The sequence below is a fragment of the Hippopotamus amphibius genome, chromosome 8 (genome assembly GCF_030028045.1).
Source record: "Hippopotamus amphibius kiboko isolate mHipAmp2 chromosome 8, mHipAmp2.hap2, whole genome shotgun sequence".
Classification (NCBI taxonomy): domain Eukaryota; kingdom Metazoa; phylum Chordata; class Mammalia; order Artiodactyla; family Hippopotamidae; genus Hippopotamus; species Hippopotamus amphibius.
In genome coordinates this window covers 78,768,335-78,793,278 of record NC_080193.1, presented here as the reverse complement: position 1 = coordinate 78,793,278, position 24,944 = coordinate 78,768,335, and the positions used below count along the sequence as shown (strand labels likewise).

At 40.3% G+C, this 24,944-nt stretch overlaps 1 protein-coding gene across 1 annotated transcript in view; it reads right to left on the bottom strand.

Moving 5' to 3' along the window:
- Positions 1-24,944, bottom strand: part of DNER (delta/notch like EGF repeat containing) — a 317,177-nt gene that overhangs the window by 170,343 nt on the left and 121,890 nt on the right. Inside the window, exons 2-4 of the mRNA XM_057746038.1 lie at positions 20,688-20,984; positions 18,365-18,459; positions 16,016-16,182 (exon numbers count right to left, since the gene is read on the bottom strand). Coding sequence (XP_057602021.1) covers positions 16,016-16,182; positions 18,365-18,459; positions 20,688-20,984 — 559 coding nt within the window. The remainder of the gene's footprint in view (positions 1-16,015; positions 16,183-18,364; positions 18,460-20,687; positions 20,985-24,944) is intronic.

The window sequence follows — 24,944 nt, the reverse complement described above, 5'->3', positions numbered from 1 at the left end:
TTCTGCTTAATGAGATTTGTATTATCCTTTTTCTGGAAACTGATAATGACCACTTTTCTTCTGGAGGAGATCCCTAAATGTTTCAGACTGTTAAGGATGCTGCTAAGAGGTAGATATAAATTTCTAGCTGGATCTAGTTAAAAGCATCTAGTTAAATATTCCATCAAAGCTGATGGAAGGGGACAAGGCACCATTCCAAAGATAAACTGACTATTGTGAGTGAAAACTGGAAGAAAGTTAAGGACAAATTGATAATTTATTTTAACTTGTCATTAAAACGTGCAAACTCATTGGCCCAGGAAATTCCATACCTGGGAATGTACCCAAATAGATCACCAGAAAAGATACAAAGATGAGCTTATCATGATATTTGAAATTCTGTCTAAAGAGGCAAAAGAAAGGAAGAAAAGAAGGAGATAATTGCTTTAAAAAAAAACAGCATATTGATTAAATCCGAGTGCATTGATTCAATGGAACACTACACAGTCATTAAGAAGAATACTAGGTTTATACTTATTAATGCAAAAGAATACCAATGATACATTAAGTGAAAAAAAGCAAATAACCAGACAGCACGTGAATGTGTTTTGTTTCCCAAAAAGGCATGTATGTACATGCATGTAAAGTATGTGTTGTCATATAAAGAAAATATCTGGAAGCAAATACCACAAAATGTAAACACTGGTTGTCAGTGGAGGGATGGGGAATTACAGAAAGAATATTTCAGTTTTTCTTATTCTTGTATGCGTTACTTTTATAAGAGATAGACAATAGAGCCTTCTTTTATTTTCCAAAGGAGGGTAAACTGGAAAATTACATTTTGGTGAGAAAAAAACCATACTCCCTTGGGTTTACATATTTAGCCTTGATAATCAATCCCTCTCTTTCTCTCTCTCTCCTCCCCACCCCCGTTCTTCTCCCTCCTCTCTTCCTCACTCTCCCTTCCTCTTTCCCTCCCTCCCCTTAGAAAGAAGAAACAGAAGAGATACTATGAAGGAGCAGAAAGTTAGCTGCAAAAAAGGCAATGAAGGAATTTACTTTCTCAGTTGAAATTTGCACTGACAGAAGCTAAGAAAAGCTTTCAATGGTAAACTGGCAAAGCCCTGAGAAGATTTGTCTTTAAGTTAAAAGAAGCAAGGAAAAATTTTTTTTAATATTTTAATCAAATTCTGTGGATAAGATTTGGGTTAAAATTCACTAGTATCAATTAAGTAAGAAAGATATTTCTTTCCAGAGTTAACAAGAAATTCTTAAAAATACAAAAATAAAATATATAAAATAAAAAATTTTTTTATTATCTAATGTTTCTAAATTTATCTATAAGTAAAATGCACTATCTTTATTTTTTAAATAAAGGGCTGAGAGAGAAGGAGAGAAAAAGAATGGGGAGACAGAATGGGAAGGGGGAGAGAGGGAGAAATTACGATTATAAAGACATACCTTGAGTTTGCTTCTGAAAACCACTTAATGCATTAGGCCCACATAATAGGAGAATTACCTATAGCCTCTTTGCTCTCCTTTTTTATCTATTTTTTACTCATGCATAATTGGCATATAACATTATATCAGTTTCAGGGGTACAACAAAGTGATTTGGTATTTGTATATACTGCAAAATGATCACCACAATAAGTCTCATTAATATCCATTACCATACACAGTTACAAATTTTTTTTCTTGTAATGAGAAATTTTAAGATCTACCCTCTTAGCAACTTTCAAACATGCAGTACAGTATTATTAACTATAGTTGCCATGCTGTGCATTACATCTCCAGGACTTACTTATTTTATAACTGGAAGTTTGTACCTTTTGACCTCCTTCACCCATTTCACACACACCCCATACCTCAACCCACTGCCTCTGGCAACCACCAGTCTATCCTCTGTAGGCCAGCAATCTGCCTTTCTACAAGCCTGATTCAGAGGCTGTCTTGAAGGGTAGGAGAAATGTCTCATTCATCTTCACTCACCTGCCCCAGTGGGGCCTGGTGAACATTAGATTGTCAACTCTAGGGACCATGTGTGTTTACAATGGAATTTTTTTTTTTAAATAATGCCTGGTTTATCACCACAATCAATAGGTACCAATAAATAAATGATGCTGACAGGAATATAGCAGAGCACTGAAATTCAGAGCCAACTAACCACCAAAAATCCTAATATTCATTACCAATAATAAAAAGATCAAAAAGAATAATCTTCATTGCTAATAATATTGAAATGGGCATTCAATTTAAGTAAAACTTAAATTTAACAGAAATCTCCCAACTAGGTAAACGTGAGCTATAATAATTTTATCTAAGTTATGCTGTTCAGGACAGCCTTATCCTGCTTTTGTTCTCTTCCAACTATTGCCTTTATTTGAATATTCCCAAGGTTCTTTCCCCCTGTTGCAGGGAGTTCAACAGACCACATTCAACTGTGGATTTAAGATGACGATGAAAAGGTGAAATATTTGCATTTTCTTTGTTCAATCTTAAGCTTTTAGCAAAAGAAGATGTTAATGATTCTATAGCTGGTATCTTTTCCAAACTTTCTTTGACGATTTTACCCCTGGCCCCCAGAGCAAGATGTCTTAAAGGACAAAGTGCAAAATGTAGCATTCCCAAAAGAATGATGAAAAGTTTCTTTCTTTCTCTTTTTTTCTTCATTTGATCCTCTACTTTTAATGTAATAAAAGGGAGTAAAGTTTAAGTGTCACAGAGGTGGGTTGTGAAAACTTACAAAGAATTCTTAAGATTGACACTTGCAACTGGAAATTTTCTTCACGTGGCATTTACTGAGCAGAATAACTGTTACCTATAAACAAAAGTTAATCACTCAGGTGACCATGTGACCACCATAGTGCAAGGAGCTATGACATGGTTCCTTCTCTCTAAAGTTTACAGTCTAATTAAAGATATAAAATCTACATACAAAAAGATAAAAGAGGATAAGGAACATTCAGATGCTGAGGTGTGTGATGCTGGCTGCAAATGTGATTATCAAAGGGACTGGTGAGACTTAAGTGGCTAGAAGGAGTTGAAGACGGAAAAGGAGACAGGGCAGGGGAAAAAATGATATCAGCTACACAGAGAGAGAAATAAGTGGGAAACTTGCAGGACTGGGGTTAAGTGAACATCTGGAAAGGGTGACCAGCAATCCAAACCACAAGATTCAGAAGGGGGAAAAGACAGCCCCACTCCGGGTTGGCATCAGTGTGCAAGAGCTGGGGGTGGTCCAGGCAGAACCACTGCGGCTATCAGGAAGACAGGGTCCAGACCTCAGAGACGGAGGCCTACCACGGGCAAAGAAGCCAGACAGGATGACAGTCCTGAGTGGGGACTAGGGACAGTGGGGCCTTACACTTGCAGGAAATTAGATTTCACTCTAGAAAGCTGGAGGAGGTTCAATACTTATGGGCTCAGAGGGGAAGATTCCAGTTAAATGTACAGCCAAGGGGCCAGGGACCTCAGAGACCCAGATTTGGATGGTAAGATGTATACTCCATCCATCTCCACCAATTAGAGTTCATAAAGCATTGCAGGCTTGTTGGAGAATGACCTGGAGACTGAAGGCTTCATGTAACTAAGCAGGTCTGAAGAATGCAGGTTCTGACACTATGAACGAAAAGGGCGGTTTTGGAAAATAATCGGGTTACAACCTGTGTACAAGAAAGATAAGCTAAAACATTTCAGAGAATCAACCTGCTTTACTGGCGTTGCAACAAAAATAGAAATGAGACTTTTCTGATAAACAAGAAAAATAAGAAAACAATGAACAGGCTGGGGAAACAACATAAACAGGCCTGAAAGAGTTAAGCAATCTTGGTTATTCTTTAGCTGTTACTGCTAACAAACACTTGTAGCTAGACTTGTCCTTCACAAAGCTTATTGCTCTCTGACTCTATACAAATTACCCTTTGCACCTGGCATGTCTTCTTCCCCTACACTCCCTCGTATCACTCTTCATCTCAGAAAGACGGTCATGGGCCGATAACTTCAGGGGCACCAGACCTGGTTGCTGAGCCGCTTGATGCCAGCTTTGGCCGTGAATTTGCAGAAGAAAAGAAATGCAAGACCTTCACTACTTTGATCCTTATCATATACTCCTGGACTGCGAGCCCCATATAAAATCTTCTCCAGTTCCCCAAAGAGTGGGGCACAGTTCTTGAGGCACTAACCTACTGTGTCTCCCCTTTGCCTGGCAAAGAAAATAAAAAGCCTCTCCATTTCCTATCTTCCAAATCTCTGTCTCCGTATTTTATTCAGCATCGGTGCACAGAGAGCCAAGATTTTGGCAACACTGGTTCAGAGCTAGGATGCAAATACCCATCCCTATACTAATGGGCCTGAAAAACATCGTACTCAATGAAGATATCATCAAGGTCTAGTAAAGAGCATTCTGAAATTTTAAGTGCCCCAATTAGTACCTTATTTGTTTATAACTTAATTTATTCTAGAAGATCTGAGGGGCTTACAGAAAGTGCATACCATTAAATAGTGAAACACAAGTTAAAATGGACATCAGAGCCAGGAAAAATATGACTTAAAGAGTGCGTGAAAGAGATCTAGGCAGGATGCAAAGTCTTCACAATTGCAAGAGCTGAATTACCAATTTGGCTCTGCATTTCCCAGTGGCTTTTTCCAACAAATAAGAGGAAAATGTATGCTAAGCAGCTTTGACTCCACATGGAAATTCTTTCTTCTGACACATCCTGGTCTGTACCTGGCCCTCCTTCCCACCCCTTTCCTGCCGCCCTGAGTCTTCTGCAGGGCGCCAGCTCCTGGGTGCTCCATATGGTCTTCAGGGCCAGGAAGTGGCCAGAAGGAGCTCAAAGGATGAAGAAGCACGGCAGGTGGGGAGAGGTAGTGTTTGGCCTATTTACCTCCTGATTCCCTTTAACTCCTGAGTGATAAACAAAACAATTCATCAAGAAATGGCTGAAAAGTGGTACTGATGAACCTAGTGGCAGGGTAGGAATAAAGACGCAAATGTAGAGAATAGACCTGAGGACGCAGAGGGGAAAGGGGAAGCTGGGACGAAGTGAGAGAGTAGCATTGGCATATATACACTACCAAATGTAAAGCAGATAGCTAGTGGGACGCTGCTGAACAGCGCAGGGAGATCAACTCAATGCTTGGTGATGATCTAGAGGGGTGGGATGGGGAGGGTGGGAAGGAGGCTCAAAAGGGAGGGGATATGGGGATATATGTATACATATAGCTGATTCACTTTGTTGTACAGCAGAAACTAACACAATATTATAAAGCAATTATACTCCAATAAAGATGTATAAAAAATAAATATAATGAAATAAAATAAAGTAAAATAAAAGGCTGAGATAAAGTAAGACCTATCCAGAAATCTGTTGCCTAAATTGCTAAAAATAGGCACAGGTAAAAAAAATTAATACTGGCCACTATGCATGGCTTCAGGGAGCTCTCCAGCCAAATTGTAATGTCTAAAAAAAAATCTCTGTCCCTACTTTTCCATTCAACTTTTCACCTTTGAATACTGCCTATCACCCTTATCCCAACTAATGTAGTCCTGGTTTTCGGGAGCATTTTTGCCCAAATCCCTCTTTTTATCAAATTTATAGGATGAGACACTCCAGCTAAACTACTTTTGAAACTTACATTTTAAAGGACAAATCCTATAGGAACAGTTTACCCAGGAGGGAAGGGAAAAAGAGTTCAAGAGTAAGAACATAGAGTTTTATTAAAAGATTCTAATAGACTACCTGAAAACTCATATCAAAGACTAGAAGACTTCCTTTACTTGTTGAGGATACACAGAGAACCCAGGAAATAAAACTCACACCTGGAGCACTTAACTTTATATGTATGTGTTCATGTTTAAGATAAGAAGCAGTTGGAGAAGTGGATGGGATTTTCCAAGGTTCTATTATGTGCCAGTTGAGGTTAAAGTCTGTTTCCAGTTGTGAGGGTCATGTGTCAATTTTTAGCACTATTATTAAATTCTCTTAACGTCACAGACTCCTGCACCACCAAATCGTCACACACTCCCCTTTGCACAGCCACGAAGAATCCTTTGCCTGCCCTACCCCCCACCCATCCCAGAGTTACCTGCTCCTTCCTCTTTGACACGCCCCTTGTCTTCACCTGTATCGCCCCCTGCAATACAGGGACCCCTGCAATAAATTAGGGACCACACCTAAATTATCTTTGCATTTCCAGATGAGCAGAGTGCCTGAGAAATAAGGCATGCAATGCAGATTTTCTAAACCAATACGGAACTGAGTATTGCCGCAGCCCTACCGCCTAAAAATGCAAATAAATAAAACTAGGTTAAGTTCCCTGATATGGAGACTTGGGGAGAAGATAAATCTGTCAAAAGAAATGTCATTAAATGAGCAGAGAATATTGAAAATGTATACATTATCACATGATCACACACACAGCTTAAAGAGTTGGTTCTAAAATTTTTAGAGACACAGATGTCTCTGAGAATCCAATGAAGTGTAGGCTTTCTCCTAAGAAGGATGCACAAACACACAAAAGTCTACAGTGCATTTCAGGAGATTTATGGGCTCTGTGAAGTGACCTTTAACCCCCAAAACCAGGGGCCAACTAAGCCCAAACTGGGAAATTCTGCCTAAGAATAACAGCATCCGTTGGTTGCATACTGAAAATTCCATCTTTTAAAAACATGCCAGTATAAACAAACTGCAAAAGACTATATCTCCAAGGAAGCATCATGACACCAGTGAAAACAAATGCATCAGGTAAATCCATAAAGATTTAAACCCCTGCGGCCGTGAAGGTCCACTGCACCAGAGCCGTCTTATCACCTCAATAAAAGTCTTAACCCTCATTGTACCCGCTTAAGTACTAGGTTATTTCTCCTTATTTCTCAAGAGAAGAAAATCAACAGAATGCACTGCTTTACAAATCATTTTGCAAGACAAGAATCTTTTTCAACTGGAAACTTAGAATCATGAAAACTTAAAGTGCTCTACAGCTCCCAGGTGGCACAAAAGGGCCATGGGCAGACTGGCAACATTTCTAATCCAGTTAAGACAACAGTTACAAAGACCAGGAAGTTACTGATTTCCAGAGTTCTGTGGTTAATGTACTAGCTATAATCCTGAAAAAGTGATCCCAGCTCTTACAAGGACAGTACTGTTCATTCCTTTGTGAAGTTAAAGTGGATCTAAAGTTATAAGAGCAGATTTTCAGTATCATAAATAATATAACATTGGTCTGGATTAAACATAAAATGCACTTCTTTTTACAATATAAATTAGAGATAAAAATGTACTAAACACTGTAAGAAAGAATGGTACAAATGTGATAAAAAGTGATCAAAAAAGTCATGGGTTATGAGCAGGAGGAGAGGATGAGGAAAGAGAAAAACGGCAAATATGAGCAGCTAGATTACCGGAAAGAAAACAGTGGAGAGAGGATGAGCTGCACAGAAAGAAAAATAAATTCAAGGAAGAGGAAAGAGATAAAACATCAGGCTGAAGCAGCAACAAACACAGACCACAGAAAAAGTAATCATAAAAGAAAAAGCAGGGTTTGTCTGGGCAAGTAGGTAGACAAGAAGTATCAGTAAAGTACACATGCCCTGCTGGGTTTTCAGATCAGAAGGAGAACCAACTATGAGGATATTGTGGGGTTGTCTGTGTGTTTGTAGGAATTTGTAAGAGCTTAAGGAGATTTGGGAATCCATGTAGAGCAGAATCTTTAGCTGGCTGTTTTCGTCCCATACCACTCCAAGTGCGGAGAGTTTAAATGAGATCTTAAGGTAGAGGAAGTAGATGTGGTACATATACAATGAAATACTACTCAGCCATAAAAACAGAATGAAATAATGCCATTTACAGCAACATGGATGGACCTAGAGATTATCACATTAAGTGAACTAAGTCATACAGAGAAAGACAAACATCATATGAGATAACTTACACGTGGAATCTAAAAAGATGATGCAAATGAACTTATTTACAAAACAAAAACAGATTCGAGATTTCAAAAACAAACTTATGGTTACCAAAGGGTAAAGGTGGGGGTGGGGAGGGGGGATAAATTAGGAGTTTTGGATTAACATATACACACTACTATATATAAAATAGATAATCAACAAGGACCTACTATATAGCACAGAGAACTCTACTCGATATTCTGTAATAACCTATATGGGAAAAGAATCTGAAAAAGAATAGATATATATGTATATATAACTGAATCACTTTGCTATATACCTGAAACTAACACAATATTGTAAATCAACTATATACCCCAATATAAAATAAAAATTAAATGAAAATAAATAAATAAATGAGGTCCTGAGAGATAGATTTGGCCGTCTGAGGCATGGAGAGGATGGGAGGACAGAGAAGGTCCAGGTGGGGATGGGACATGTTGCAGGTGGCTGGAGCAGTGGTCCACCATGTAGAATTGAGAGGAAATATGCCTAAGGGCAGGGGACAAGAGGAAATAAAAGCCTAGAGAAGGAGTCCAAGGCAGCCTTCACCGTAAAGAAAGGGAGATCTCCAGCAGCTTTCCAACCCAGAGACCAGAGGGCTGGTCTGGCCCCCACCCCTGAGATTGTCCACCACAACAGCATCTCCAAGCAACCACAAGTAAAACAAAACCAAAAACTTGACCTACTTCAGACAGGCAAGTCACAAGTGCATTTCATGGAAATGCAAGCAGAACAATGAATCTTTCCCACTTGGGAATCCAGAGCATCGGGTGAATGAGTCCTCATGGAGCTAATGAGCACCTCGGATGCCTCCTGTGGAGCAGAAGGTGCTAAACAAAGGTCCATTTAGTTCTATGCCCCCGAAACATTGCATAAAGCAAATAACATATTTGGAAGAGACATGTTTAGGGAAAACAGAGGGATAATTAAAAAGAAGCAGAAGAGCTGCAGTTGGGTGACAGCACAGGAGGAAAGGGGCTGGTACACTGAGGCCCAGAGGGAAGAGCTACATATTGTGTACAGTGTTGCATCATCTTTTCTTTCCATGAAACAGTATAAATAATTCATAAGGCCATGGTAATGAAGGAAAACTGGAAAAAAATTAATGGAGTAGCACTGGAAAAGATCAAAGACAAATACATTCTCATCAACTGGAATGTGCAGGATATTAATGCGAGGCTCTCAGCAACAAACTTTTAAAAAAATTTTTACATGACATGGTATGTATTATATTCTTCAACTTATTTTTTAAATTTAAAACTAAATGTTTGATTTTTTTTCTCCATCAAACATAATATACTAACTTTTAAAATTGTTGCATGGGACATGGAGAACAGACTTGAGGACACAGAGGGGGAAGGAGAAACTGGGACGAAGTGAGAGAGTAGCATTGACATGTATACACTACCAAATGTAAAACAGATAGCTAGTGGGAAGCTGCTGCACAATGCAGGGAGATCAACTCAATGCTTGGTGATGACCTAGAGAAGTGGGATAGGGAGAGTGGGAGGGTGGCTCAAGAGGGAGGGAATATGGGGATATATGTATAAACACAGCTGATTCACTTTGTTGTACAGTGGAAACTGGCACAATATTATAAAGCAATTATACTTCAATAAAGATCTGAAGAAAATAAAATAAAATTGCTGCATGGTATCCCATTGTATGCTACAGCTTAACTTTTTAATCATTCACTGCTCTATTGTTAGAGATATAGAATATCTAAAATATTTTTTTAAATTTTTATTGGCATATAGTTGCTTTACTTTACTGTAACTTTGTGTATCTGAAAATATTTGTATGTAACACAAAACTCAACATTATTAACACTGGTTACTCAGAAAAGAAAGATGGAGTTTGATTGGGGATAACGATATTTATATTTTTAAAAAACCACTTTTTTATTTTTTGAATTGCTTGTAACTATTATAGTATGAATGGAATCCTAGTAGTGTTTAAATAAAAGTATATAAAATAAAATTTTTAAAGAAGAACATTTATGGAAAGCTGGTAATGGCAACCAACTTTGACTCTCAAAGACACAGAAAGGACTCCTCTGCTCTGTTTCTAGAAATATTAAAACTCCTTGGGACTTCGGCTATGTACAGGAATCTATGGAGAGTGAGGGAAAGAGAGGAGACAGTTCCTGAAAGGGCCTCAAGTTTCTTTCTAGGAAGGAGCAGCATTGACTAAACACAGCAGCACAACTCTGGAAGTTTCCTTTCTCTTTGGCATGGATGTTTTCTCCCACCTGCACTGGCATCACTTTGTTCATCTGTTGAATGAATGCTGTTGTCTTCTTCAAAATAGTCTTCTGGTTTTTAGTTAAAATGTATTCATGCCTATAAAGCCCAGTACTGCAAAAAAAGTAATTATTTTAAGAAATAATTTCTAAAAGTTAAGCTCTCAAAAAGAGAGTTCAACACGTGTCAATGTAGTAAGTGTAAGCCTTCCACAGTAATTACAAAAGATAAATCTTGTTTCTTTAAGATAAAAAGATTTTGTAAAAGAAGTAGCTGGCGGTGTGTAGGTGTCACCAATTTATCATTGTGAGGAAGCCAGCCATTCTCTCTTAGAAGGAGCTTGTGAAACAAGACTGTTACCTTTAAAAGGAATAGCACAGAGAGATGAAGTCGATACTTGGTGATGACCTAGAGGGGTGGGGTGGGGTAGGGAGGGTGGGAGGGAGGCTCAAGAGGGAGGGGATATGGGGATATATGTATAAATACAGCTGATTCACTTTGTTGCACAGTGGAAACTGGCACAACATTGTAAAGCAATTATACTCCAATAAAGATCTGAAAAAGAAAAAAAGAATAGCACTAAAAGAGAGTGAACTCCACTACAAAGTCATGTAAAACAGGAAGCTCTAGCTAGGAAATTTAAAAAGAGATCACAAATTTTCAAAATGGAAAATAATGGTTTAGAGAAATAAAGGATCAAAACCATTGCCTCCTCATCATGACCTAAAGTATAACTTTTGTGAAAGAATTTCTTAATTTAGTTATTAATATATGAATTTAATTTTTTGGAAATTGTTCCTTTACGAAACAATACATTCCAACCAAAGATACATGTTTTTCCATAAAATTTTTTGTTAGCAAAATAAACACAAATTCTGCTGGAGTTCGTAAAATTTCTTGTATCTCAAAAGAATAAACTAAAATTAATGCTGGAAAATCTTTCTCTATTAATCTTCACCCCTACTCCCAATATCAGTCTAAAATCACAGTTATGTTACAACCAAAAATAGTATAAATTGTAAGATAACATTTCAAATGTATATCTTTTGGTAAAATTAATGACATTTTAAAGAGTAGTGATAATTCATACATTTTCTTGAAATGCTAGCTCCATGTGATAGAACAGGCTAATCTACTAAAAAGAAAAACTTAAAAGATTACTATAAAATAAAATTGGGGCTTCCCAGGTGGCGCAGTGGTTAAGAATCTGCCTGCCAGTGTAGGAGACTGCGGGTTTGATCCTTGCTCCAAGAAGAGGGCACATGCCGCGGAACAACTAAGCCCGTGAGCCACAACTATTGAGCCCATGTGCTGCAATGACTGAAGCCCACGCACCTAGAGCCCGTGCTCCACAACAAGAGAAGCCATGGCAATGAGGAGCCTGTGCACCACAACAAAGAGTAGACCCCACTCGCCACAACTAGAGAAAGCCCATGCGCAGCAACAAAGACCCAACACAGCCAATAAATAAATAATAAATTAAAAAAAAAACAAAACTGAAACTATGTATCAAAATATACAAATTATTTCCTTTTAAATAAACTTATGACAGATATGGAAGCAAATAATAGTTATCTGCATTGCGGAGTAAAATTTATATTTTTTTCTTTCTACTCTTCATTTATTTATTTATTTATTTACTTATTTATTTTTAGAATAGACAAAGGTTGTTTTTTCAAAGCTTGCTATAGCAAGGGATTCAGCCGCTATCACTTGCCTTTTGCCAGAAATACAAAAGCAGGCAGCAGAGTGGGAAAGCCTCTGGTAAGCCCTGATTTGTAGCTGTTGGCATGGGGAAGCTGTAAATGCACCGACTAGAAGCACGGCATCTTGTGTGATGGGTTAGGGGTGCATATTTGGCTTTCTTGGGTTGGTTCTTTTTTTCTTCAAGCTCTTTATTGGAATATAATTACTTTACACTCTTGTACCAGCTTTTGAGGTACACCAGAGTGAATCAGCTGTATTTATACATACATCCCCACATCTCTTCCCTCCCGCAACTCCCTCCCACCCTCCCTGTCCTGGCCCTCCAAGTCATCACCCATCATCGAGTTGATCTCCCTTTGTTATACAGCAACTTCCCACTAGCTACCTATTTTACAGTTTGTAGTGTATATATGTCTCTGCTACTCTCTCACTTCATCCCAGCTTCCCCTTCGCATCCCCCCCAACCCTGTGTCCTCAAGTCTATTCTCTACATCTGCATCTCCATTCTTGCCCTGTCACTGGGTTCATCAGTACCACTTTTTTAGATTCCATATATATGAGTTAGCATACGGTATTTGTTTTACTCTTTCTGGCTTACTTTGCTCTGTATGGCAGTCTCTAGGTCTATCTACCTCATTACATATAGTTCAATTTCATTCCTTTTTATGGCTGAGTAATATTCCATTGCATATATGTGCCACATCTTTTTTATCCATTCATCTGTTGACGGACATTTAGGTTGCTTCCATGTCCTGGCTATTGTAAATAGTGCTGCAATAAACATTATGGTCCATGTTTCTTTTGGGATTATGGTTTTCTTTGGGTATATGCCCAGTAGTGGCATTACTGGGTCATTTGATAGTTCCATTTTTAGTTTTTTAAGGAACCTCCACACTGTTTTCTATAGTGGCTGTACCAGCTTACATTCCCACCAACAGTGCAGGAGAGGTCCCTTTTCTCCACACCCTCTCCAACATTTATTGTTTCTAGATTTTTTGATGATGGCCATTCTGACCAGTGTGAGGTGATACCTCAATGAAGCTTTGATTTGCATTTCTCTAATGATTAGTGATGTTGAGGATCTGTTCATGTGTTTGTTAGCCCTCTGCATGTCTTCTTTGGAGAAATATCTATTTAGGTCTTCTGCCCATTTGTGGATTGGGTTATTTGCTTTTTTGGTATTAAGCTGCATGAGCTGCTTGTATATTTTGGAGATTAATCCTTTGTCCCTTGCTTCATTGGCAAATATTCTCTCCCATTCTGAGGGTTGCCTTCTTGTCTTGTTTATGGTTTCTTTCACTATGCAAAAGGTTTTAAGTTTCATTAGATCCCATTTGTTTATTCTTGATTTTATTTCCATGATTCTAGGAGGTGGGTCAAAAAGGATCTTGCTTTGATGTATGACACAGAGTGTTTTGCTTTTATTTTCCTCTAAGACTTTTACAGTGTCTGGCCTTACGTTTAGGTCGTTAATCCATTTTGAGTTTATTTTTGTATATGGTGTTAGGAAGTGTTCTAATTTCATTCTTTTACATTTAGCTGTCCAGTTTTCCCAGCACCACTTATTGAAGAGGCTGTCTTTTTTTCCATTGTATATTCTTGCCTCCTTTGTCAAAGCTAAGCTGCCTATGGGTTTACCTCTGGGCTCTCGATTCTGTTCCATTGATCTACCTTTCTATTTTTGTGCCAGTACCATACTGTCTTGATCACTGTAGCCTTGTAGTATAGTTTGAAATAAGGAAGCCTAATTCCACCAACTCTGTCTTTCCTTCTCAAGATTGCTTTGGCTATTTGGGGTCTTTTGCATTTCCATACAAATCGTAAGATTTCTTGTTCTAGTTCTGTGAAAAATGCCATTGGTGATCTGATAGGGACTGCATTGAATCTGTAAATTGCTTTGGGTAAGATAGTCATTTTCACAATGTTGATTCTTCCAATCCAAGAACATGGTATGTCCCTCCACCTGTTTGTATCATCTTTGATTTCTTTCATCAGTGTCTTATAGTTTTCTGCATACAAGTCTTTTGCCTCCTTAGGCAGGTTTATTCCTAGGTATTTTATTCTTTTTGTTGCAGTGGTAAATGGGAGAGTTTCCTTAATTTCTCTTTCTGCTCTTTCTTTGTTAGTGTATAGGAATGCAAGAGATTTCCATGCATTGATTTTGTATCCTGCTACTTTACTAAATTCATCGATGAATGCTAGCAGTTTTCTGGTAGAATTTTTAGGGTTTTCTATGTATAATATCCTGTCATCTGCAAAGAGTGACAATTTTACTTCTTCTTTTCCAATTTGGATTCCTTTTATTTCATTTTCTTCTCTGATTGCTGTGGCTAAAACTTCCAAAACTATGTTGAATAATAACAGTGAGAGTGGGCACCCTTGTCTTGTTCCTGTTCTTAGAGGGAATGCTTTCAGTTTTTCACCATTTAGAATGATGTTGGCTATTGGTTTGTCATATATGGTTTTTATTATGCTGAGGTAATTTCCTTCTATGCTGGGGAGTAAAATTTAGATTCGACTCTTGACAACACTTCATCACTCAATTTCTAACTAACAATCTAGTATCCATCTTAAAAGCCAAAAATTGGTCCAAAGTTGAATACCCTTTCCTCTTTTCCCAGCATGTTCACTCCCCAACCTGATTTCTCCTTACCTTCTCTTTGCCCAGGAAAATCCCTGTTCCCCACCCCCAGTTGCACTTCCAAAGATTAGGAAATGACTTTATCAACAGAGAAGGATCAAATATAAAATACAATGTACATTATATACAGCTGAGCATTTCATATTCCGAGTTTATCTTCATTATATTTGCATCAAACACATATCTTGGAGAATACATGTTAATGCTTCCATTTAATTTAGCAAAATATTTACCTCAGAAAAAGTAGTGAAAGTAACCAAAATCGTCCCTAACATTTGTAATTTAAACTTTTGCATCCATTTTCATTCAACCCTTTTAACCCCCTCTACAAATTAGGAGCTGCCTCTACCTCCAGTTCCCCCATCCTTCAGGTGAGGACTGTTGGAACGTATGATTGGACAGGACAAGATATTAAAAGCAGGATGCAGAGGGCCACTTGGGCGCACTGGACTGGGATGGGTAGAATCTAAACTTGACCTTGTGTCTTTGAGTTGAGGCTGCACGATGGAACACATTCGAATGAAGCAGAGCTGTTATGGTCATAGTACGTGGCTAGGGTTACAAGTCCCAACCCCGGGATGGAGATAACCAGCAGAAAACGGTCAGAATGCAGAGCCAGGGAGAGTCCTCCGGAAACTGCGCACGTGTAACCCTTCAGGAGACCAGGAGGTGATGGGCGGGCGGTGGAATCGGGTAGTGGCGGCTGCGGTGGGTGGGGGAGGTGGATGTTGGGGAGGGGGAGTCACACTTTCTGAAGTTCATCTCTCCTCTGGGGCAGAGGAATCTGAAAACAGCTAATTGGGCATGTGGTAGTTTAGAGACAGTTAAATGACAGATTTAACCATGTTCGACAAAACGTGAAAACTCAGCAGTGACCCATGGCTGTACACCTGAAACTAACACAACAAAAATCAACTATAGTCCAAGAAAACTTGAAAAAAAAAAAAAAAAAAAAGAAGTGACCCATGGAGGAAGGTGGTGTGGGCAAGAGGGACGCCACAGAGAGTTGTGATCCTCCAAGTTATTCTGAGTCAGAGGCTCAGAAGTGATAAATCATTTCCTCGGGTGCTGAGCCCAGGGCCCTGGGTCAGGCCAACATCACGTGGAAACCAAGCTTATTCTGAGACACCAACATTCAGTGCCTCAAGCTGCCCACAATTCCGGGAGAAAGGAGACTGAAGAGTCAAAAATGAAGCAGAGATTCAGAGCATTAAATGCCAAAGACCACCCACCCAAGGACACTTTGGCCAGGGTTGGGGTACAGTCTCTGGATTCCAGAGCCCACAGTTTTTCCATTTTGAGCCACACTGGAAATATTCTCTTAGAAGCCAATTTTGATTATAAGCAAAACCTCACCTAAAATGGAGGAAATTATATTGATGACTAGAATTCAGATTATCTGGGCAAAATTCCCTATATACTGTTTCTAAACACCAAACTGAGATTGGCGTGAACCATATGCAGTTTTGAATACAAGATTTCTACAACTCACCGATGAAGTGATTGTGCCCCAAGGCGAGCATCTCCTCCAAGAGGACGAGGCCCCCGGGAGCCTGGAGGAGGGTCACGCTCCGTCCATCTATGAGGGAGCATTGTTGAAATCCTGTGGCCGTGACCTTCCACAGCAAAATCAGCGAGGCAGTGGCGTCTTGCCGAATTCTGAAAATGAGAACAATGTCAATGGAAGGTCCCTTTCAGAAAAATTCATTTTAGAATCAGCCCATCAAATTCAAAATAAAAATAAAGATGTCACATACATCCATAAAGGTATTGGAAATGGAGGAAATGATCTTCTAAACAGGCTCCCACTTTATGTGGACCCACGGCCATCTTTCCCACACCGTTAGAAACACCTGTCTCCCACTTGATCAAAAATACACCACAAAATCACTAATAGATAACTCACCTTTGGGTAACAATTTTCATCAATAATAAAAGGGTATATTGAGTTTAGAGACAACTCCTTCCATATCCACACAATATAAAGAGTCCTGCTAGAATTTATTACAAATGTGTAATACATCCCCAAGCCACCTGAGTGGTGCTGCGAAAATAAGTGAAAGTGTGTCACCTCCCATGCTTCAGGTCTCCCCTGGTTTTTTCCTGTTTTCAGGATAAAATCCAAAGAATGAGACGCCCCAGAAGACTAATCCACCCCGGCCTCAATATCCTCTCAGCCTCGGATCCTGCAGCTACATCCTTGCCACCCAGTGCAAAGGCTACAAGGAGCTACTGTCTCTTCTCCAGGCAAGTGCTGTCCCAGGTTCCAGCCTGTGCCTCCTCCTCCACCTGGGTGCCCTGTCGTTCTTCAAGGCTTAGCCCACTAGCACTTCTCCTCTGAGACCTGCCCCACCCATCTTCCCGGCAACCAGCAGCTGACCATCCCTCTGTGCTGCCAGAGAAGTGGGTCGCAGTGCACATAGCTGCACCCCCCTCCCAGGGCAGAGCTCCTGGCTTGCAGCAGGGGGCTCAATAAAGGGATGATAAATGATCAAATTTACGAATAAATGAAAGTGTAAGGGGCTAGTAACCCTCCCACGTGAACTCAGCGCCCAGAGATCATTCAGCACTCTCATCTTCCTCAGCCTGGGTCACACTCTGCTACTTCTGTCCAGCTCTCAGAGAGTCTTGGGGAATTGTAGATTTGTTGAGAGGGGGGGAAAAAGGAAGACACTTAAAAGGATAGAACAGAACTATTTAGAAAGGCTTATGAAAGTAAAACAATATGACCTAGACAAGAAAGAACTGGGGCATGGTTTCATAAACATAAAGGCAGCTAATGATCCTGATTTCGCTGAAACCAGCTCTGGACCACGTAGTTCCGTCTTTGGTATGAGCAACAAAACCCTTAGGACAGGGGTCCCCCTACTGGTAGAACTCAGAGCTGCCTCAGATGTCACACCCTTTTCCCTACGGGGATTTCTTCCCTGTACCCAGAGTTCACTGCCCATCCTGGCTCTTCCCACCAGAATAGTTCAAGGCAGGGGACAGTGGATACAGGGGCAGTGGAGCAAAGCCCCTCTTCCAAACATTTTCAGGGACTCGTTGTTTAGAAGGGAAGGTGGGCAAAAATGACCCTGTGTAAGTGAAGAGCGGGTCTCCAGTGTCCACTGTCCTCTTAAAACGGAGCGGATGCAGCACACTGGTTAACCAGGACCAGAGCCACGTGTCTCCCTGTCTTCTAAGTCCCCGAAGGTTAGACAGCAAATGTCCATTTGGGTGCATGAGGGGTAGGTGGGGAGTGGCAGTTAACAGCGGCAGGGAAGGGTGCGCAGTGGGAGCTGCCAGACAGGTTGGGGCCTCCACCTCAACTCCCCAGCTAAGCACCGCACTTGGCACCCGACAAGGACTTCCCTTTGCCTCCTCTGCATCCCCACCAGTGACAGTGGGCAGTGCGTAATTTGAAGGAGCTTAAATTTAAAACACAGCAAAACACTCGTCTCACCTGCTTGTTTTTAGAGAGACAATTGTAATGTTTGGATCTTAAATTCGGGGTAAATTATGCATCTGAATTTAACCAGTGCTCCATTAAAATCTGAAGGAGCCAAAGAATTTTGGGAGCAAAAGTCATTTGAGAAGAGAAGGATCTGGCTCTAGATTTTAGCTGAGGCACCTGGGTTTCTTATCTCCCACCTAACTCATCCAATCCAGCCTCCCTGGAATCTTCTCCTCTGAAATCGCTCCCTCTAGTTTTTGAGTGACAGAGGCCACGTCTACATGTGGAACTCCAGTCATGATTCTCACTGAACTGACCAATCACGGACCAGTTATGTGAACAGACACCACCCAGCAGACAGTCACAGTATCAATCATAACGATTTTTTACTGGGAGTTTTCTTACTTGACTGAGGCGTTCTGAGGCACTTCGAAGGACACCAGACGGCCACCTGCAGAGCTGTTAGAACTGGCATTCCCACAGGCAATGTCTGGAATCACCTGAAGGCCAAAAGAGCAGCAACAAAGAAGACAAGTTATTGGGGTTAATCGTGGTGGAAGGTAACATTAGGGAGAAAATTCCATGAGTTGCCTCCACTCCATTCCTTTGGATGACGCTGGGGACAGTGACTTGAGAGGCCAAGTGAAACCTTACAAACTCTAAACAAAATGAAAGCTTTGCCATTTGAGTTTCTGAAACACAAAAGCTTTGCTGAGAGCCGTCAACAAATTCCCCAGACAACTGCAACTGCTAATAGGATGCTGCGGGGAAGGGCGGAAGATCTGCTCCCCTCTCTCTTTCATCCTGCAGGCAGTCATGGGCCTCTGCTCTCTGCTCTCTGCTCAGTCTGGGGTTAACAAGGAACTAGATGCTTAGAGAACAAGAAGGTGGCCTTAAATAACTAGCTTCCACTCCGCAGGTAGAAGCCTGAATGACTAGGAGAGCGAGCTTTCCAGAGAGCAATAGGCAAGACGTGTCTGGTCTGGATGACCCTGCTCTGTGCAGACGTGGATGCAGGAGCATGTGCTAAGGCTGGGTAGCTGGGAGCTGCCCTTTTTTCCCGTGGACCACAAAAACCCACATCATTTTTAAGTGACGTGTTCCGGAAAGTATCAAACTGATGTGTGCAAAAAAAAAAGAGCTCAAGGGGGGGAACTGTGCTCGTCAGGAAGCATATTGCTAACACCTGAGCTGTGTCCAGCGAGGTGCTTCTGACTGTTTATTCATTTACTCCTCACGCTGTGATCACTGTGTCATCCCCCGTGAGTCAAAATAAAAGGGTATTAAAAGTATCGGTCATCACTGAATTAACTGAGAAGAGTACAGAAATTCTCAGCTCTTTCACCCCACTCCCAACACGTGGAACTTACTGTCCAGAAATACATTCGCGTGTTCCTCTGGCACTTGTAACCTGTTTGTTGAACATTCTAAGAAATAACAGCATGGCAGGAAGATAAGGTGTTTCTTTTTTACATTTACCAACTGTAGGCTAGCATGTCTTTAAATAAATAGATTGAAATGGTTAGCTGGGGAGAAATTTTCTTTAAAGGACACTTCCTTCATAAATATGAGACCAAATCTAGTTCACATTCAAGAAGTGAGTCATTCAGGAAAGAGGTATTAAAATCCTAACTTCAAAGCATCTATTACAAGTCTGCAATCAGAACAAGCTCACAGTTTTTTAGGTAGGATAAAAACACTGCCCTGCAGTCTGGATGGGGCCTTCACAAATTGTATGGCAATGGAAAAAAAAAAAAAAAAGTGGGTCAACTGGTTAGAATTACCCAGGAACATCAAACAAGAAATGCTGCCTAACCTCTTTTATAACAATAATTGAAATTTCTAGACATATTCTTTAGCTCTAAAAATGCTACACAAAGATCTATGTGGGTTGTTTGTTTTTCTTTTCACTTAAGCCACAAAACCCGTAATAACATACAACCACAGGTCTATATGGATGTCATATAAAGGATATGATATGGAATGAAATTACACTTTATCGATATTACCTCAAACTCGTAATTTATATTTGTTCTTCAATTTTTCTAGCTAGCAAATTTATATTTTATGTCAACTTTTAAAGGTCTGCTGGAAAATCCTCAGAATGAGACTTTTCAGGAGCTTGAAAATCCAATAAGCCAAACCCAGACTGGACAAGATGCAATAAACAGAATTTGCTGTTGCCAAAATGAATAAAATTTGGAAATCTCATTCTCTGATACATTGCCAAAATATTTTTAAAAATCAGTGATAGCATTTTTTTTCCTAAATCCCACTGAAGTGCTGCAAGTTACCACCAACAGAACCTAAACAGTAACAAACAAACAAAAAATGGAGCATAAAATTCCATGAAGGAAAATTAGGTCAATAATGGAGAGTCTCTGTAATATGTTCATTTATAATATTCTTCATTGAGCTGCCTGTCCCCAAATCAAAGATTATTTCACAGAAATGTATGTGGATATCATTCCAGAAAATAATTTCATTCATTTTCTTCTCTTGCTTACTCTTTTTATGCTCACAAAACAATCATAATCAAAATGTCCCATTTACACAAACAAGAGAGACTTCCTACACACAAAGGCAGCAAGGAAAAAAGTTAGGCATATCTTTTGTTCGACGAGCAACTTCAAGGCTTTCTATTTTTATTGCTGATATTAGAACCACTGGAATTATTTTAACTGTACTGGTTTCTTCCATAAAAGCACATGCATTAAAATGTTCTCACCTCCACTTGATCCCATTTCATTTCTACAACTTTCTGCCCAGTTTTCGGCTGCCATGTAGGCAGGGTGACGGTTGCCTGAGAGCGGGGAAGGATTATGTCAGGCTCTTGGGTGGCGGGGACAGGCTGAAGCTGTCTGGGTGCAATGGACTCGGTCCAGCCAGAGGCAGGGACACTGGGAAGTGCCTGTTCACAGTTTGGACCTTCATAGCCTTCATTGCAAATGCAGAGGTAGCCATCGCTGCTGCTGCTGCAGTTGCCATGGTGACACGGGTTGCTGGCGCAAGGATCTGCAACAAGCTGAAACGAGACCATAAATGGGTCAATTATTCCCTCATAAGAAAAGTGATGCCGTCGCTGGGAAATAAGCTCGATGGCTCAGAGCTGCTGCTCTAACGGAAATGCTGTTCGTGTGGAATATGCATTTTTAACTACTTGTGCTGTTAGGGGGCGCCTCCCAAGGTCATCCTTGGGATTAACCCTTCCACAGATAACCGGTGTCCAACAAGGAAGTATATAGTTAGTGGGGAAGAGCCTCCCCCAACCCAAGGCCCTAAGTAATGTTCAATTCAGGAACACTTATTTAGAGGAATTTTCTAAGGCAAAAATAGTTAAAAACTGAGGCTCGTTAGGAATATACCAACTTTGATACTTTTTGCTGCTGGTCAATACTAGGGATCTAAATTGAAATCTCCTCTTTCACATTCTGGACCATTGCAAGGTTTCCTCATGAGAAATGACTGCCCAGCTTATCTCCCCTACGGATGCACTTACCTATGTCTTCCAATTTCCTACCTAATGAAGAATTCTCTTTAAGGTGATGTTATTTAATTAAAAGTGTCCAAAATGATCAGCTTGCATGACAATTGCAAGCTAGAAGGGAGCATGGTGGTAACTTGTATTAAGCAGAGTTCCATGAAAGTTTCTACCTGATTGTTTTGGAGGGTGATTACAGAGAAATGTGACCCTGCTTGATATGGTAGATAAAACTTCAGTTGTATATCTATAAATTGTGTTCATGTTCTCAGAAAAGTGTTATCACTGAGTCCTTTGCTGACCTCTGACTTGCCGTTTCTTATTACTTGGAGATGCTACAAAAACAATGTGAAACGAAGCAGCGTAACAATGCTTCTCTCCAGACAGCCCAAGGGTTCAGGCATGTTCATGGAGCTTATTCCATTATCATTTGCTTCTGTGATAACAGAAAATTAGACCTCTATCTGATGTACCCCTGGCTTCTCAGGGCTGGTAATAGAATTGAGTGAATAATAGACTACAGAGAAATGGGACCTTCAATTTCTCTTGTTATAATGAGTTCATACTTAAACACACACAGATAGAATTCTGCCTGGAAAAACAGCTACTGGTTCTGCTAATTATCCCTGTCACACAATTTCCAGCAAACTCCTTTAGGAAGATTATGGGATTTGGGATTGAATAAAATGAAGCTCCAAAAATACCACATTGTTAATTCTATGCTATCACTTGGCAAAACCTTCACAAAATCTCAGATAAAAGTGGATGGGTTAGCATCTGAAGAAAATATTTAAAGCATAAATAATTTAAAATATTTACAATCTTTTTCAACTCAAAGTAAAATCCAAACTCCTCCCAAGGCAGACAAAACCCTCACTGATCTGGCCCCTTCCTACCCTTGATGTCCTCTCTTTCCACACTTTATCTTCCTCCCTTACACTCAACCCCCTTCACCTTCTTTCTGTCCTTGCACTATGCCAAGGTCTTTCCCACCCCAGGTCCTTTGCACATGCTAGGCCCGCTGCCTGAAATGCTTTACTCTCAGACTCTGCATGGCTCTCTACATCATTTCACAAAGTTCTCTACTCAGATGTCACCTCCTCCGAGAAGTCTTCCTTCACTATGAAATCTAAAATGATCACTTTTTCTCTCCCACAGACATGTGAGCTCCCATCAGTGCATGGATTTATCTGCTGTGTTCACAGCTCTATCCCCACCATATTGAGGAACACAGAAAACATGGTGGGGTTTCTTTTAAAAAAATCAAAAAAATAAACACAGATAGATCAATCAATATATGAAAAGTAATGTGTGATGAGGGACAGACTGAATTGCTCCTTTAGTCCTGGTACTGTTCCCATGCTTCGGATTTATTTTTAGGAAGGCCTCATGGGATGTGTACCACCTCAAGAAGGAGGAAAGGACTTCCCTGGTTGCTCAGTGGTTAAGCATCCACCTATCAATGCAGGGAACACCAGTTCAATCCTGGTCCAGGAGGATCCCACTGCCGCAGAGCAGCTAAGCCCGTGCACCACAACTACTAAGCCTGTGAACCACAACTACTAAGCCTGTGATCTAGAGCCCATGAACAACAATTATTGAGCCCATGTGCCACAACTACTGAAGCCCGAGTGCCTAGAGCCCATGCTCCACAACAAGAGAAGCCACCACAATGAGAAGCCCATGCACCCCAATGAAGAGGAATCCCCACTCGCTCTGCAGATAGAGAAAGCCCACACACAGCAACAAAGACCCAACACAGCCAACGAATAAACAGATAAATAAATAAATTTACTTTTTAAAAAAGGAGGAAGAATTTAATGAGCTAGGATAAAGGGGACATGTAAACCAGGTTTCTGACATCAGCTCTTAAAACAATGTCTCAGGCTGACTTAGTCACAAATTAAGACTTTTAGCACATGCTAAAAACATGGAAATACATTTAAATCATTTTTTAAAAAATTGTAGAGATCATTCCAAAAATCAGTTCTGGAAGTGCAAAGCTCCATGGGAATGACAAGGCGAAGACCACAAGGCAAAGACCACCTACCTGATGGCCAGGGCTTCTGTCCCATCGCCACAGCCCACTGCTGGCAATTGCCAGTCTCAGAGACCATCGCGGTGAGTCAGTGCGTGAAGCCCCTCCCTTCGTGGGCAGTGTCGGGGTGCTGGTGGAGAGAGCTGGATGGGAAGGGCAGGTCCCCAGGGCAAGGCCCTATTCACTAGCTCAGGAGTCGGCTCCACCAGGTAAGGGAATAAAGAGCCTAAAGAAAAACATGCTGAGGAGAAACGATACCATCTAAGAGCTGCTGTCGAGGATTGATAGATGAGAGGAAAGCAGGAATAACATATGGGATTCAATAAGGAATGACTAATGTAAAAGGGCAGGAGAAACGCTCTGAGTAGAGAAAAGAAGACAGGAGCTAAAAATTAAACTGTCAATTGTATAGATTTCTAAAGGGACACAAAACGTACACACATGTACACACAAGCGCTGAACACAAAGCAGGGCGTTAAATGCACTGTGAGGTCATTGATCTCTTCTTTAAAATAATCATGTCATATTCATGCTACTTCCTTGAGTTTTCTGCTAGTTGCTTCACTAATAATGACAACTACCTGCCTTTCTATTCTCTAACACTTCACACTAGTTTCATTTAAAAAAAACTCAATCTTTTCAATTGCCTAACAGCAAATGCAAGATAAAATGCAATCATTAACCTTTAAGCAAAATCTTGGCATCATAAATATTTATTGTGAGTCCTGTTTTTCTGTACATAGCTTAATAAGTTATCTTTTTAAGTCTGTATGTGTATTTTATCTCACAGGGAAAGAAGTCCTGTTATAGAGGTCACTACTGCCCTTGAATCTCATTACATTTGAACTATAAGCAGAAAATAAGCAAACTGCCAAAATGCAGAAAGAGGCAAAATATCATAATGAATAGACCCGACTTTGGGGATACTCAAATTTAACAGGTGATACCTTCTTGGCTATAATTTCTAGCTTCTAATGATGGGAGGGGAAAGGGGATAAAGAATTTGTAATATCGGCAGAGAGAATAAAGAGAAAGCCTGTGGGTTAACGGTTTTCTGCTTACAGTAACCAACAAGCTCACTTATTCAATGCTGTATGTTCATTGCATCAGATTAATTCATCTATTTAAGCCAAATTTTTTCACATCATAGAACTAATCTCAAACGATTCTTTCCACATTTTATTTTCAACTTTTCACCCGTGTCAGATAACTTACACTACAATCAAGAGCACTTATGGGGGTGCACACAGGGTGAGATGGGGGTGACACCAGAGCGAAGGTGCCTGCCAGCCCCGACACTCGTGATTAGAAGTCAGTCTCGTGTGACACTTTAGCCATGACCTGTTTCCTTCCCTAAACTGTCTGCTGCCCATGTTTTTGGCAATTCCAATCCCCTCTGCAGCATATAAACAGAAGGATGAAAGGTCAAACTTAAAACAGATACAAAGGACTTTCCTGGTGGTGCA